The sequence below is a fragment of the Rhipicephalus microplus genome, chromosome 5 (assembly GCF_043290135.1).
Source record: "Rhipicephalus microplus isolate Deutch F79 chromosome 5, USDA_Rmic, whole genome shotgun sequence".
Lineage (NCBI taxonomy): Eukaryota > Metazoa > Arthropoda > Arachnida > Ixodida > Ixodidae > Rhipicephalus > Rhipicephalus microplus.
Window position 1 is genome coordinate 153,208,931 of NC_134704.1, and position 17,919 is coordinate 153,226,849.

General features: G+C 45.0%; 1 protein-coding gene across 2 annotated transcripts in view; it reads right to left on the bottom strand.

Annotated features, from left to right (window-relative positions):
- The window catches only part of LOC119186086 (decapping and exoribonuclease protein), a 72,035-nt gene that overhangs the window by 30,753 nt on the left and 23,363 nt on the right, over positions 1–17,919 (bottom strand). For both annotated transcript variants that reach the window (XM_075896082.1, XM_075896083.1), the window contains exon 2: positions 15,959–16,185. In XM_075896082.1, the coding sequence (XP_075752197.1) occupies positions 15,959–16,185 (227 nt within the window). The remainder of the gene's footprint in view (positions 1–15,958; positions 16,186–17,919) is intronic.

Sequence of the window (17,919 nt, forward strand, 5' to 3'; positions counted from 1 at the left end):
CAGTCTTATTGTGCAATAAGTAAAAAAAAGAAAGTAAACGAACTACCGACATGCCCAAGCATATGCGTCTTACATACGGTTGATGCTTAGAGCTAACAGGCGCCGTCCCCACACATGTATTAATTAGTAAACTAAAATTGATTTGCAGCACGAGCGGGCCCCGTTCAAAACGGCTGCCAACAAAGGGCACCGCAAATATCTGTTCAATTTCTTCGCTGAACCTCAGCGGCGCACGCTCATTTTGCTTTGTACTCCCAACATTCTGAACAAACAAACAAAAAAACTTGCCCACACTCACACTTCGCCTTCATCCCCGTGAAACAGTTCGGACAAATATTCTCGCTAAGTAAACATATGCTGATTTGTCATCAACTAGTTGAAAACAGAATTGTTTGAAGGCGTTTTTCTCGTGCTCACGCAGTTAACAAAGCGCTGAACGGAACAACGTGAGAGTGGTACTCACTATTTCACTTCGAGTGCTCCACAATATGAATCCACAGGTGCAGTCTTCAGGATGGTGCACGTTCGCAATAATCAGCACTGACAGAATACACTGGTGGAGCAGAGAGCGCAGCCACATTTCAAACTAAACACCGACTAATAAACTCTACCAATCGAGAAGCCACGCGCACCACACGCACACACACGGGAGGGTTTATCGCCAGCGCACGCAGTGACATGTAAGACGATGTCAACCCCTTCCCCGCACTGCGCGTCCGGCGCGCAGCAATACCGGGCAGCCACTGAGGAAGGCGGGCAGCCAAGGTTGTCTAGGCGACGAGACTTGACGGCGCCTTGTGGCGCTCTCAGACCAGCTAGATGCGGTTTAACGCTAGCTCCGGCCCTCTGCTGATGACGCGGTTCTGCTTTTTGTTTTTTGCGGCAGAGATCTGTTGCGTTATACTCGTTCTTTAACAGTGCATTTGAATCGCAGTGAACTTTGTGACGGTGCAGTGCGGCCAGCACGAGCTACTAGTCAGAACGCGCATTTGTAATATTCAGGAGCAATGTTTAGCACACCTTCACCGACCTAATGTAGTGAATTTTGGTAAAAAGATAAGCTGATGCTTTTTGCTTAGCTCTATGGGTATTTAGGGACTGCACATTTAAGGTCACGCAGGCGATATTTTATCAGCACTTTCATTTCGGTAAATACATTGCAACATTGCATGCATCGGCCGTCACGCTATTCGATGAGAACATATTGCCATGTGCGTACTGCTAGGAAGACGAAGACGACAGCGCATACGCGCATCTGCACGCTTTTATGCAGCAAGCAATAACAAGAAAGAAAAGGAACGCTCTGGCACGCAGTAAATAAAAATACTGACCTGCTGCTACTTTCTCAACCTGTTAGTTACTACTTCTGTCTTCACGTTGCGGCAATACATTTGTACTTAGCTTGCTGTCCTTGGAACAAGACCACGGCAGAGAATATTTCATCAATGCTGTTTTCTCACTACCTACAAAGTCAAGGCTTTGACCGAAGCAGGTCTACTGGGAAAGTTACATAATTTAAAACAAGGAAATCCACAAAAAAAAACGGAGAGAGAGAGAACTAGAGAATGCGTTTCGGCTCCCCTGAGGAGAGCTTTGTTCGGAATTTAGTCCACAAGGCTCCCATCATTGTGAGCAAGGCTTCGTCAAGGTCACCGAAATGTACTTATTCTGCATTTTTCTTTATGGTCGGTGTCCTCTTCCTAATTTCCATGACACACTTTTAAGGACACATGAAGAGGAACATTCGCTACAGTAATTAACTAAAACGTGCCTGCTGAAAATACATGACGTCAATGTTCGTTTTTGAGAGACCTGATGGCCTGCTGACGTGGTGGTTATGGCTAAACAACTGTGCTGTTGTTGTTGTTTGCGTTTGTTTCTTTTTTTGCAGGTGGTGGACGTTTTATCTCCAGCTTCAAAAGCTTCGATCTTATGGGGGACGGGGGGAGGGGGGGTCTTCTATGAATGGCTACACCAATGTGCGCAACATTGGCTTGTTCAGGTAAATTATTGTACTTTGTGAGTGTTGACTAATCACGCAAATGACACAGATGAAAGAAACAGGTACAGGAGAATTGGCCCTTACTTTACTGAACAAGCGTCGCTCCTATTGTATCTTCCATCTTATAGTAGTTTGCGTGATTTATCGATGAAAACTGCGTTTGATGAATGATATGTGGGGTGTAACGTCCGTATGATTATGAGGGACGCCGTAGTGGAGGGCTCCGAAAATTTTGACCACCTGGGGTTCTTTAACGTGCGCCAATATCTGAGCACACGAGCCTACAACATTTCCGCCTCCATCGGAAATGCAGCCGCCGCAGCCGGAATTCGAACCCGCGACATTCGGGTGAAAACTGCGTTTCGGTCACATTACTTTCTGCTTTGATTCATTACTAAACTCGCAAGCAGCTAGTAGAGGGAGCCTTGCTGGTATCAAGATGGTTAACGTATACTAACAGTATAAGCAAAACGGCCCGAAAATGTTGTGCATTTGTAGCCTTGTACGCACACGTGCTCAGATTTGGGTGCACGTTAAAGAACCCCAGGTGGTCGAAATTTCCGTTGCCCTCCACTACAGCGTCTCCCATAATCGTCTCGTGGTTTGGGTCGTTAAACCCCACATATCGATCAATTATTTGTAGCCTTGCTCATAACAGCCCAAATATGAGGGTGTAAATGGGGTGTTTTGGGGGTGTTTTAATTACGAACACCTCACATTTTAAAAATGGGGCGTAAAAAGAGTGTTCATATGGGTAATTTCAATGCGTTCACCCGTTTTACACTTTTTAGGGTGTAAAATTTTTGGAGTGTGTAGGGAATCGACGAATTCATGCTTGATGGGGGTTTTAGGCATGCAGGAGTGCACTTTGTCCTTCCCTCTCTGTCTTTCTATATACAAGGGTTATTCAAAAGGTACGGGCCCTTTACTCTTATTTAAATATGTAGGCGTCAGATTAACATTTACTTGTGGGGGGCCATATGTACATTCCTCAGGAGGGTTTTGAGAAGATTGTTCTGAATCAGTAGCCGTTTTCTTGATGAGCAACAAATATGAGATTTATGGCGAGAAACATTGCTCCCGCCAGTTGGGAAACCGAGCTGTAATTAGATTTGAGCAACTCACTGGTCAGCAGGTTCTAAAATTCATGGGGAGTTGTATCTAGTGTATGAACCTGTACTGATGAGCAAAGGAAAGATCAGAATATGGTGCGGCTACTTTACAAATGGCTGCACGATTTGCACGACAGAGAACAAAGTGGCAAACTCTGCATGGCGACGAATGAAACGGTTCCACAAACAGACCGAAAGTTGCTATAATATTAACGACTGATAATTTGTAGACTCTCGGATAGATTTCTTTTCATTGACCGCTCCACAACTCCCGTGATTGAAACCAAAAAGCTCGTAATTCACAAAGTGCGCTTATTCTGGGTAGCAAAAACACGTACTGACCAACTCAAACTACTAGAAATTCCCAGGCGGCCGACTTTTATGCAAAAGGACTGAAGAAACTGGTGCAGCGGTGCGAAGTGTACCAATAAGTTCACGGGTATAGTGTAGGCAAGTAAACTAGTGTTGTAATAAAATAAACACGCCACTACAAATTTCTTATAAGGAATATTTATTTTTGTAACACCAAAAGACCATGACTTCTTCACTGCTGCACCAATATATGCTGTACTGGAATGAGGCAGAGTGGCGTCTTGACGGCAAATGAATGGAACCGTGGTGGCCACTGTTGCGATGACGCCACCAGTAGGGCGCCTTCATCGAACAGTGTGTCACACATATTTCAAATTTCCATTACCGACATTTGTGCTTACTTTATGTAAAGTAGTCCCATGATATAAATGAAATTAAAGGCATCTGTAAGAAGAAAACACATCCTGCACATATAGATGCCTTAATGAGATAAATAATGCTGCTTCTGCGTAGTTTAGCAGAAACAATTCTTATCGCAAAACAACGACCCAGTTGTCTGCTAGATTATGGTTTTAACTGCATAAGAGATAAAAAAAGCATATCGCTATTATTTGACGCATATATACCCCTGCTTCGCTATCACACTAACTCCAAGTCGTGCAACGAAATAAACGAGGAGGCCCTGAAAGATAACGTTAGCAGCGGGCGAGTTCCATGACAACTATTTGAGTGCATGAGCCAGAAAGGTAAGCAGTCGTACTGATAAATATTATAATGCTCAATGATGTACTGCTTCACTTCTTTATGCATTTTTTCTAATAATTTTCATACATTTTACAACCAGCGCGGCACCTACAAGTACCAATCTCTGAGGCTTTTATCTCAGCTGCTCATAAATTACTTTAGAGGGCGCCGACAGGTAGCGACACAGTATTACGATGCGCTCCGGCATGCAGCGCTGGCCGTCAGCGCAGAAAGAGTCACATCTGAGGCGCCAGACGGCACACTGTCCCATTGCAGTACAATACAACGAATAGGCATTGTAGTAACTCTCATATACCGATACCCTATCAACAACCAATAACTTCTATGAAAACACGTTTCACCTTCGTGTTGTACACCGGTCCCTATGATGGGTGAATCAACTATGTTTATTTTTGCCGACCTCGCAGGTATTCATCTCAAAATGGGCGCACGATAGAGTGGCACCATTTCCGCATTACGTTCTGAGCCTGATATATCAATGTGAAAACTTTATAGTTAACGTTTGTGGAAGGCAGCCCACTCGGAAAACAAAGTTTTTCTAATCATGGCGAAAATGAGGAGACCGTTCATCACATCGGCGGCAACGAGCAAACTTTGGCCCCATAAAAAAGGAATAATATAAACTTGGTTTTGAAAATCGTGAAGGAATCACCGCTAGCAGCAACCAACAGCGATGTGGTTCAACTGGCATGGCGAGAAATCCTCGTGCTGCTGCAGAAGCAACACGAGAAGTCTCGCAGGCAGCTGCGAGCACTCGCTTCATGCGCGCAGGCGACGACCGCCGTCGCCAGAGAAACTGCGCTGTGCCATTCGAGATCAGTGGAAAACATGCCTGTGCTCCAGTAGCCAGACCAAAGAAATCAAATGCAAAACTGCAGGTAACCGGATGCACATGCCTATCTGAGATGACGGCAGCAGACGGAGGATAGGGGCCGTGCGCACAGTGCGCTGCTCACTTTTCATTCGACTCCGATAGCGCTTGCGCATTGCTCTGCTCCTGCGCGTCTCATAGAGACACGGTATGGCTCTGAGCGAGAGTTTTGAATAGATTACCTGTCGAAGCACAAGAAGGTCAATGCAAAGAAGTTACCGACATAGACAACAATGTCTTCAAGCAGCTTTTAACGTCCAATAGAGTCGTGTGTCTGTCAAAGAAATGGACTACTTGTGCTTTCCGTGTTTTCGCTGCTCACGCAACAAAATAGTGTAACGAAACCTCGGGGTTGTTTGAAGCTAGGCACATCGGAAGACCAGGGAGTAGAAAAAGTGTGGGAACAGCTCCGCAATGGCAAGCGATGAGAAGTGAACACGATGAACTAGAACTAACACAATGCAATAAATGACAAATACGAAACACTGAAAATGATGGCATACACCACTGCTTGTCTGACTGGTTTCTGGTGTTGGGGCCTGTCTCCATTCGTCTTAGAAAGGGCCCAAGTCGCTGCCCAAATGGAGTTTTGCGGCATTCATGGGTACGAGGAGCGTGGGGGAGCCACTGTTTTTCACTAAACGGCAATCGGCTTCACGAACCAACCAGGCAATTCAAAGCTAACCAATCGCAACACGAGTCAACGTGGTCGCCTGAATCCTGCTTCGCAACAAAACTAGGGCAGTTCTTTACTTTTTTATATATCCCTTGCAATCCCTCCTTATCACATTCTCTCGTTAGGTACTGCTGATATTGTCGCACTTTGCTGCAGGCAGTTGCTGGGCTCACTTTACTTTCCCAATCTCAAGAACCACTTGCCCCTGTAAACAGCACATTCCTGAGAAACGCACATTCCTCGAGGCGAAGGAGGAGGGCGTAGGAGTGGGAGAGGGGACGCGCCTGCGCGTCCCCTCTTCCACTTTTACGCCCCCCTTCTTCGCCTCGAGACACCGATGCAGGCAGCGTCTGCTGGCGAGGTTCTTGATTGAAAAAAAAAATGGCAGATCCCACGTACAGTGGGAAGCGATGATATGCAAAGAATGAATGAGAAATGTTATGTCACTTTATATCAGCACAACGTTACGAGGTGGCAGTAAATGATGCCGTACATAACTTCCGTGACATGATTATCATATTTAGATATCTCGTTTACCTTCGTGATCTATTCACGTCCCGTGATACCAGATTTAGTAGATGTGGAGCTACCTAAAAAACGACCGCGAGCAGTCTTTGAGCGTGGCGTGTTGTCATGTTGTTACATGAGACGCTTGTCAAGATTATCATGTTTGCACCAGTCACACATTTCGTCATCCATTGACGTCACGTAAGGCGAAATTTCGTATATGTGAAGTTAGCAAAAGGGCCACGAGTGCATCATGAAGGGCTCAATGTACTTCAATGTAGCGTTGACGCGCTCGCACGCTGGGCACAGCGACGCTACCTTAGCAAAACGCGAGCTCTTATGTCTGACGCCAGGCGCGACCAGCGTTCGTCGGCGAGGCCCGACGGCAACCGGCGCGAAATGTGACATGCTGCACTTCGCGCCGATGCTGTAGAGTAACATTACTCTATGCCGATGCGTTACCCCGATAACTCTGCGTCTCTTTCTTTTTGTGACAGAGGGACGTCGGACGCGCTGAAACGCACATGCGTCAAAGCAACGCGGTGCGCCGCATGCCTGCGAGCATATTGCAGGACCGGTGCCTGGCGTGGTAACGCCGACGTGACGTGGCGAAATGAACGCCGGTGAGCACGCGCACCGCGTCATGTCGAAATATATTGGCACCTTGACTATGGCATGTAGTCATGTTCACACATGACACGCATCTCATGGTTATTTTGTTTGCACCAGCAATATACCTTGATCATCCATTGGCGTCACTTAAAATCAAATTTGGCATATGCGAAGCTATTGAAACGGCCGCTAGCGGATCATGAGGGCGGCATGTAGTCATGCCGTTACGTGACACGCATGTCTTGGTTATCATGTTTGGAGGTGCCATTTACTTATGTCGTTCGTTCGCGTCGCGTAATGCCGAGTTTGGTATAAGTGAAGTTAGCGAAACGGCCGCCACTGCATCATGAGCCTGTCATGTAGTCATGTTGTTACATGACAAGCATCTCATGATTATTATGTTCACACCAGTCACGTACCTTCGTCATCCTTTAACGTACAGTATTACCAAATTTGGTATATGTAACGCTAGCGGAACGGCTGCGAGCGCATCATGAGCGTGGCATGTAGTCATGTTGTTACATTACACGCATGTCATGATTTTCATGTTAGGGTCTGTCGCTTGTATGTGTTTGCCATGAAATCATGTCATAGCATACCAGTTTCGCAACATGTCAAGTGAACGAAACCGTGGCAACAGTTGCAGGACTATGAAATGTGTGTCATGACATTCATGACATACATGTCATAATTTTCATGTTATGACTGGTCAAATTTGTTCTTTATAGAGCCATGATATGCTATTCCAAGTTTGGTATCGATATCATTATCAAAACGGCCAGGAGAGCTAAACGTCGTGCGCGGCAAGATAGATAGATAGATAGACAGATAGATAGATAGATAGATAGATAGATAGATAGATAGATAAATGGATAGATAGATAGATATATATATAGATAGATAGATAAATAGATAGATAGATAGATAAATAGATAGATAGATAGATAGATAGATAGATAGATAGATAGATAGATGGATAGATAGATAGATAGATAGATAGATAGATAGATAGATAGATAGATAGATAGATAGATAGATAGATAGATACGCTCAAAGTCGCTGAAGGTCGCTAAGAAATCCTTCGCATTTAAAACTGACTGTTCGCGCTGCACAGCCGTTTACTGGTCACCCCGTATATGCGGGCGCTGCATACTCACTTTCAAGGTAATGCTGGTGAAAGATTTATTTTGTGTGTTGTTGGTTGAGTTCCATTCAATTCAATTATTAATTATTGGTGAGAACATATGCGCATAAGTTTCGCATATCATCACAGCGTGCGCGTTGATTGAAACCGGACTTCAGGTTTCTGTATCGAATCGGATTCTTCCGTGTCTCATTGCCCATTAGCAGTGATCGGAATGTTCAAGAAGGAAACACATGTTCATCACTGCGTGCTTTGAGGCCCCTGCGGAACGCAGCGATAAGCGCTAGTGTAAACGTCACCGTTAGCGTAAGAGTTAAAGCCCGCTTTTTCGCATGTACACAAGGTTTCCTTTAGCAGGAGTTGGTGTAAGCTTTAAAGGGCCACTCACCAGGCCCCATACTAAATTTCAGTTCGACCATGGAAGTTGTTAGATGTCCGATGAAAAACATTTCACCGCAAGAGTTTTTCGAAACGGTTGATTAGGAGCTGAGAGAATCGTTTCTTTTTTTTTTTTGAAGCGGCGCGAAACGAGCATGAGAAGAGGCGAACTCGAAACTTTTGAAGCTACTCCGCGTAGCCTTCGCAAACCAAATCTCTTCCGTATGCCCTCTCCGGCATCCTACCAAGAGGTCACGTGCTCATGACGTGCCCGAACAAGCCCAATCCACGTGCACGTGAACTGCGTTTATTTATTTATTTATTTATTCATTTATTTTGATCAGCGTTGTTTTGGGGTATAATGCCTGTTTCAGCGGGATGGTTTGCAAACGCTGGCTTAGACGCTGTAGAATAGACGAGCACAATGAGTGCGCAAACGCGTAAGTGCGTTCGACGGCTTTCGTCTGCTACATGCGCTGACCGCGGGCACACATACGCATGTGAAACGCTGGCACATTAGCCCCACATCTCGTCGCAATTCACGGAAGAAAAATGAAAGAAAGACGCGCGCACGTTCTTATTGCGTCACATTATTTATCTGAAGTTATATTCATCTATTCAGGCAACACACAGAGAGAGAGAACTTTTTATTGAAATGCACAGAATTTAGCCGGCATGTGAAATTCGCTCACTTGCTACTCTGCATGGGGATTGAAAGTACAAGTAAGAAGAGAGAGAGAAAAAAAGACAAATTGTAAATATAGATGATAGAATAATAAGAAAAGAAAGAAAAAGGCCACATCTTTGACAATTGAAAGAGAACGCGCTTTAATAGGTTTTTCGTGGTGTCAAGCTACAGCTAAAGCTTGTCTAGCTGACCGATACTGTCCAAGTACACAAACAAGAGCTTCATTGCACGCTTCTGTAAACTGGTGCAGGCTAGAGGTCCCAATACACAGTCAAGGAATCTCGGGTATAGAATGCATGCAATGTTCATGAATCGCACGCTTCTCCGCATACGCTCTACACTGAAAGAATACATGTTTCACAGATTCGATGGAGCCACACTTATTGATACGGACTCGCTGACTGACCGAAGCGGTACCGTACGCTGTTAACTTAGGCCCTGATTAGACGTAGACGATGGTATAGCGTTTCCGTGTGGCGATGAATTTCGAATGAGAGTCTTGTTCTCAGATAGGGGTCGATTGAGTGAAGGAAGGCATAATGATGTGTCGGAAGGTTCCAGCGTCTCTTATTTTCTTCAATCACAAGTCTTTTAGCCATCTGGGCTGCATTTATTTAGTGAAACAAGTTTGTCTGTATTTGTGGTGTCGAAGACCCTTGCGTGCTGCTTCATCTGCTTTTCCGTTGGCGGAAATTCCACAACGAGCCGGTATCCAATGAAATGTGGTAGATTTGTCTGCGGTCACAGCCAGGTGACGTAGATATGCTATGTCGAATGAAATGGGTTGAGAATTCGTTTTCCTTAGGAGGTTGAACCATATCTGTAGTGCTTCTTTGGAGTCGGTGAAAATTACCCATCGGCCCAGCGTTTGGCGCAAGATGTAAAGGACAGCTTCTTTGATGCCGTGAAGTTCTGCTGCTGTCGAGGATGTCTTCCGTTGCAGTCGACAGGATAGCATTTGTCTTGTAGAAGGGATACAAAGTCCATAAGCGTAAGTCTCCTGGGTGGTTGAGACGTCGATGTAAATGTGCGAGTTCTGAGCGTAGTTCTTGGCTGACAAGAGGAGAGTAGTCTGCATCAGCGAAGCCTGTGGTATTCATCTCTTCGCCCCATTGATGCCAGGTACAGCTTTTTTTATAGTTAGAGACAAAAGTGTCCAGGCAGGAAATGTTGCATTCATTAAGTTTTTGTGACTGATTAACAGGGGAGAGTTGAAGCATTCGCACAGCTTGGCCGAACAAAGAATTGCTGTGCGTTGGGTGAACTGGGTACGGGGAATGATTTTTACCTTGTAATACATTTCAAAGATGTGTACGCACGGTTTCTTGTATAGAAATGACATTCACTGGATGACATATCCTGCTTCCGCTACAGTTCCCAATGCTGATGAGCTCTTCGGAAGCCCTAGACATATTCGTAGGCAGCTGTTGCGTGTGGCTTCCGAAATTCTGTTATTTGCTGGGGATAGTCGGTGAAGCACCGGTAGACAATAGCGTAATGTTCGTTCAACGTATGCTTTCTGAAGCAGTACCATTGAGCGGCAACTACATCCCCATCGTGTTCCAGCCATGAATTTGAAGAGTAGAGTGGCTGATATTATTCTAGTTGGAAGTTTTTTCACCTGAGGAGAGCAGGGAAGATTTCTGTCGATGATGATTCCCAGAAATCTTTGAGACCATACATAGGTCAGCGGCGGTTACCGAGGTGTAGTGCATACTTGCGCATTTTCTTCCGCGTGAAAGCAATGGCTGTGCTCTTTTCTGGTGAAGGGTGCGTGCGTCGGGGCGCTGGAGATGTGGAGATGTGCTGTAAATCTTTTTGAAGTCGCTGTTTGGTGATGTACTTCAAGCAACAAAATAAAGAAACTACGTTTGTCGTGTTCAAGAATTTAAGCCATGTCACGTGGTATACTATTGACAACGTCAAAGCTGAGTCGTATACGCAGAGGACCAACGTCACTGTATTACCCTGCACGTAGGGCCATTCGTACACACACGTCATGCCCTCTTTCTCTGGGCGCGCGCCCGCAAAAGTAAGGGAGAGCAGCGTTCATCTTGAAATTTTGCCCAATTTCGTGGCGCTAACATTGCAAATTTTGGCAGACGTGATCATGAACGCCTCATCTAGGCATCGCACTTGTCAGCTCAAATTTGTGAAACCTAGTGAGTGGCCCTTTAAGTTAATCAGTTTGTATAATGGCATTCATGTAATAACTGTGACCTATGCTGATTTATGTATATAGTTTCCCGGCAGACTGCACAAATTACGAGTAGTTTTGACAGCTTTGCTGTCAAAAGGACACGAAGGAGAAGTAATGACTTGGTTTAATTTGAAAGACTTCACTCTGCAAACTCTAACATGTTTCACTATCATATATTGATAATTAGCGGATAAAAGTGTGGTTTCAATTTCGTTGTTACAATTTGCACCAAGACCTCCACACGTGACGTAGAGAATTTCTGAATGGTCTTTTCGTATTTTCGCATAATTGGCTCGATCATGTTCTCAGAAACTTCACAAGCTAGGCCTGTGGCACACACAGATGACAATGTACTTGTAGTAAGACGGTAAGTCGGGCCAGTTGGTTAGAATCCATCGTGAACTTTCTTACAGCGCAACACCAGAAAAAATACAGGACAGGGAAGGAGTAGAACAGAAAGAAAAGACGGCGCTGACTCACAACTGTTGTTTATTGGAAAAAACGGGGTGAAAAATATTGGCAATATATATAGGTCCCGGCAGCCTACACCACAACATGCGCAGAATACGAGGTGCGCCAAGGTAGCGTTATCACACTCAAGGCAATAAACAAGCTTGGCCTAAATAACTTAATTCTTTTTCATGCAGTGTGACGGATGATTCACTAACGCACTTGCTACCCCTAATCTTTATATGATATGCCAACCGACCAATCATGCCAGTAAGTGGACAGACGTGTGAGACAAGAATACACCTTGGAGAAGATGACAGTGGCAGAAGATTGTATAATGCGAAACTATATGCCTTCTCGCATAGAATATTTTGGAGCTCCAGTCAAGCAGACTCAGGCATGTATTCTTTGATATCGCTAGCTCTTTGCATTCTATAGGGGAAACCCGCTCAAGTTTGCCCGCCGACGCCAGCGCTTGCAATTCCCCTGCGAGAAAAAGCGCACACCAGTAGCGTGTAGCGACCCCTCCACTCCCTTTGGCTCCCACGCATTTGCGAAGCGCGCGCTGTACGTGAAACGCGCCTCGTTCCGCGATGTCACCCCTACAGAAAGGGGCGAACTATTGCTGTGTCGTCAACTGTCACAATAGCCATGCAAACACGAAGGGGTCGACTCCACCAGTGAAATTTTGCCGATTCCCAAGCAGATGGTGCGAAAAAAACAGAAGACAGGAATTGATTAAAGCAGTGCGCCGAAAGAACTACATTGCTTTTTTGATAGTTTTCATACAAAGTAAAAATGATTCAAGCAACAGACAATGCAAAATGCTTAATAAGTTTTCATACGAAGCTGTCTCCGTGAAGTTCTTGTATGAAATATTTCTTTGCACACAGATAGAAACAATTGCAAATTTTTATTGGGGCATTTTGCCATCGTACATGTTTTCATAGAGTTTGATTTCATATGCAGTACTTGTTTTATTTTGTGAATGTAGGGCGTTACTAACAGGATCACGAAAAACTCTTGAACGTATACTCATTTTCAGACTTCTTGTACATTTTAAACTTGAAGATGATAAACAATTATTGTTATCTGGTGCACTACAGATATACTCAATCTTGATCACCGTACAATACCTGAATAAAAAAATTGGCAGTTCCCACGTACAGTGGGAATCAATGACATGCCAAGCACGAATGAGAAATGTTGACATGTCACTTTAAAATCAGCCCAACGTTACGAGGTGGAGGTAAATGATGCCGTACATGACTTCCGTGTCATGATTATTATGTTTGGTTGTGTCGTTTACTTTCATCATCTATTCTCGTCACGTGACACCAAATTTAGTATATGTGGAGCTAGCGAAACGGCCACAAGCACTCTATGAGCGTGGTATGTTGTAGAGTTCTTACATGACACGCCTGTCAGGATTATCATATTTGCATCAGTCATATATTTTCGTCCTTTATTGATGTCACGTAACAACAAATTTGGCATACGTAAAGCTAACAAAATGACCACGAGTGCATCATGAAGGGCCCAATATACTGCAATGTAGCATTGATGCGCGCGCACGCTGAGCACAGCGGCCCAACCTTAGCAAAACGCGAGCACTCTACAGTCTAACGCCAGGCGCAACTAGCGTCCGTCGGCGCCGCCCGACTGACTGGTGCGAAATGCGACATGCTGCATTTCTCACTGATGCGTTACCCAGACAACACTGCATCTCCCTCTTTTCGTGATGGAGGGACGCCGGTCGCGCTGAAACAGGCATGCGTCAAAGCGACGCAGCATTGCGTGCGTCTGCGAGTATATAGCAGGACCGGCGCCTGGCGTGGCGATGCCGGCGAGCACGCGCACCATGTCACGTCGAAATGTATCGGTGCCTTGACTGGGGCATGTAGTCATGTTCTCACATGACAAGCATCTCATGAATATCATGTTTGCACCAGTCACATACCTTCATCATCCATTGGCGTCACGTAACACTAAATTTGGCATACGTGTGAAGCTAGCAAAACTGCCGTGAGCGCATCATCAGTGTGGCATGTAGTCATGTTGTTACATGACACGCATGGCATGATTATCATGTTTGGATGTGTCATTTACCTATGTCATCTGTTCGCGTCACGTCACCGAGTTCGGTACAGTGTAAAGCTAGCGATACGGCCGCGAGCGCATCATGAGTGTAGCATGTAGTCATGTTGTTACATGACACGCATCGCATGTTTATCAAGTTTGCACCAGTATCATACTTTCGTAATGCATTCAACTCCGTGGTATCTAATTTGGTATACGTGAAGCAAGCAAAACGGCCGCCAGCGCACCATGAGCGTGGCATGTAGTAATGTTGTTACATGACACAAATGTTCATGATTATCACGTTCGCACCAGTCACATATCTTCGTCAACCATTCACGCACTGTAATACCAAATTTCCTATATGTGACGCTAGCGAAACGGCCGCGAGCGCATCATGAGCGTGGCCTGTAGTCATGTTGTTACATAACACGCATGTGAATATTTTCATGTTATGGTCTGTTGCTTGTTTTTGCAATGCAATCATGCCATGCCAAACCAGTTTTGCAATATGCCTTGTGAAGGAAACCACCGCAAGAGCGGCAGGACCATGAAATGTATATCATGACATTCATGAAACACATGTCATGATTTTCATCTTATGACTAGTCAAATATGTTCTCCATGCAGTCATATTATGCCATACTATGCTTGGTGTCGATACCATTATCGAAACGGCTAGGAGAGCTAAAACTCGTAGGCGGTTAGATAGATAAGTACGCTCAAAGTCGCAGAAGTTCGCTAAGAAATACCTCGCATATAAAAAACTCCAACGTATAAACGTTGTGTTGAACGGCACGATCTAATCTCTGCCACAGCCTTATTTTGCTTAGGTGGAAGAATCATTCTGTGAGGACAGCCAGATCAGCACAAAATTTCGTGGAGCAGGCTGTGCCGCAAGGTATTACTCAAGATGACCCAGCCATGCAAGATGAAGAGAAAGCTGTTTTCCTCGATGTCTATGACCCGCTTTCAAATGATTTAGAATCGCTAGAGACGCCAGGAATGCAACTACATTTGCCGCTGGTGATGCGAAGCTCCCGCTTGAGTGGCCACGACCACGACAACTACGAAAAAGAGAAATAGAAATGCATTATCAGCTGTTGCACGTTCATTGGCAGATGCAGTGAACTAGTTACTGAGTGTGCAAGTGCAGCCCGTACAACACGGTGAATTTTCGATTTTGATCAATATGAAATACCTTTATAGCAATGTGGTCTTTCCCTGCACATTAGACATACACACAAAAAAGCTTCTCTAAAAGCTGGGCGCCAATCAAGATGGTACGCACGCTGTTCATGAACTCGAAGCACCCGTGATGAGAACAGTGATATAGCAAGGAAGGACACGCGAGATATAAATTTTTTTTGTGGGTCAGAAAGAAGCCCCAAATAGACCATTTATTTTCGAACTGCTGTCTATATACCACACGATAATTTGGATGGGTGCTAGTGATTTAGGGTATCCCAACTCGTAGCAGTCCCAGCGCAAGAACCGCTTAACCTAAAGCACGAGAAGCGGTCTTACCCATGCATCCAGTAACAAACATAGTGCATAGTACTCACAGCAAACCAAATAAAACAGGTATACAAGTATGAACGTACAGAAAGTTGTACTCACCTCTAACTCCACGTCGTAAACAGCGTCGTCGTTCACTTGCGAAACGCACTTTGCTCTGACGAGGACAGCGTCGTCTGCTACAACTTGCTTCGCATCGGCTACATGGCTGTGAAGACCCTTCCCTTTACCAAATTGCTGCCATGAAAAAAATGCTCAATTGCGGCAATCCTATTAAACGCGGACAGAAGCGTATATATCATAATGGCGCGCAACGCAAAACTCTCAAAAACACGTGCAGAATGCGTGCAGCGTGCGAGCAAAGCGACGCCTTTTCAAGACAGGTTGAAAGGGACAGCGGAGGGATGAACACTCGAGTAACCAGTTTTCACGTTACATCGACTGACAGTGCTGGGCACTGCAGCACCTTCCTCGCCGTGGGTCTCCCCTATAGCCAGTCACTCGTACAGCTTAACAAACAGCTAATACGTTTGAAATAATAGCATGTAAACGCACTGCGAACACGGTGAGGAAGAATAGGAAAGCTCCTTATAGTGATATGTAAAAGAAGTGAAGCTGAAGAAATCGGCTGGCTATGTACTTACAGCTGGACATGTACTCCGGAAACTTGAGACCCCAGTAAGACCTGAGGTCGTCATGCGGGTCCTTCATGCAGCGATAGTGATCGTCACGCACCTTGTGCGTCAACAGGTGCTGAACGAAGACAACGCCGTAGATACGGCAAGCCACGAACTGCCAGGCCTCCTCGCTGAACGGCGTTCTCAGCAGTTTCGCCACAGAAGACCGACAAATGACAAAGTCCGGGAGTAGGCTGCACACACAGACGCCGTATTTTCAGAAAGGCCCGCTCGTTTCAAGAGACGACTTGCTATGTTGGCAGGATTCTATAGTTTCATCAAGTACGAACATGGACAAGAAAAAAGGACCCACTGTACGTTAAGTCGTTAGCTTATTCACTGATATTCTAAATCAACTCGACAGAAGTTATTTCACTGTCGAGAAGTTGTTGGGTCCATGGCACTGCCTATTCTAGTCCCAAAAGGCAACGAAAGGGCTCTTTCGTGTCCTCAAAGCCACCGCCCTGCTTCGTCGTTTGTGATGTGAAACGTGGAACTGTTGTGTGAAACGTGAAACGTGAAACGTGAAAGCGTCGGCCCACTCAGTGCCTTTTTCCCCCTATTCTATAACTCTCCTTCCCCCTCTCCCCTTCTCTACTGCAGGGTATCCTATCAGGGCTCAGCTCTGGTTAACCTCCCAGCCATTCTTATTCTTTTTCTTTCTCTTTTATCTAACGAATCTTGCTGCAGCAAGCAGCTGAGAAAGAAGAGGGGGTGCGCGTTAAAAAGGAATTCTGCTTGAATTACAAAGAGGTCCGCTTCGGTCTCAAAAGACCGGGTTTCAGGACACAAATAAAGTTTTGTGAATGAATGAATGAATGACAACAATGAAGAAAACAAAATGAACATTTCTTGACGAGGAGGAACTCGAACCCGGTTACCCAAAGCTTGAAGGCAATCGTCCCCACTATTCGGCTATCGAGGCGCAACAGCAAAATGGGCCCTTGTGGGAATCATAAGAGTGCGTTTTCACGGGCGAGAAGAAAAAAAAATGCAGAAAGAAGGATAATAACACATAAACAGAAGCACACATAAAGAGACAGAAACTTGCGTAAAGACACCAACAGTAACATGGCTATTAGCAACACCAACAACGGTTAGCCGATATGTTGCAATTGTGCTTGCGATGATAGTAGCTGCGACAGTGCTCCATAGACCAACCTCAATGAATGTCGCTAAATACAGCTGAGGTTAACCTGACTGACGCCAGTATGTAGGAGTGCATATGTGCATATGTAATATTTATAAAATTAGCCACCAGTACGGCCACAAATATCTATCTATCTCGTCTTCTATGTTAGATTTTACTGAAGCCAGAAATTTTTATTCTGCAGAATTATAATCATATGTGTTTTAGTATTCTTTATTGCGCATATTTCTTTTGTATTCCGGGCTATTTATGCGGATTGATTTGATTTAAGCTATATGTTACTTTTTTATCATCTATTATTCATTATATGGTCTGTATACAGCTTATGTGAACTTTATTTGATATAAATTAGTGTGATGAATTTTGTATTGCCATATGTACCGCTGATTCTGAGTGGCAACAGGAGTGGGAGCCCTTTGTCAGGCCTTCGTAGCCTTTTGCTCCTGCTCCTTGTTTCTGAAATGGAAGCAAAAATAAACTTCAAACTTCAGACTTGAAGCCTCACTGTTGCTTTTCAGGATGGCGGTAGGGTTGGGAGGGAGGGGAGAGAGCGTCTGCTGCACTCGGCGGCAGGAACTACTGAGAGAGGGTGTGTGCGGCACGCACAGTGCAGCGCGAGTCAGCCCAGACAACAGACCAATCACTGGTCAGAGTATAAAACCCAAAAGTGCCAAAATGTTAAAGACGCCAGGGCAAAGGCATGGTTTCGCTTGTTCGTCGCTCAGAGAGGAGAGAGCCGAGACGAAGATGGAGGAAGACAAGTGGGGAAGAGTTGCAA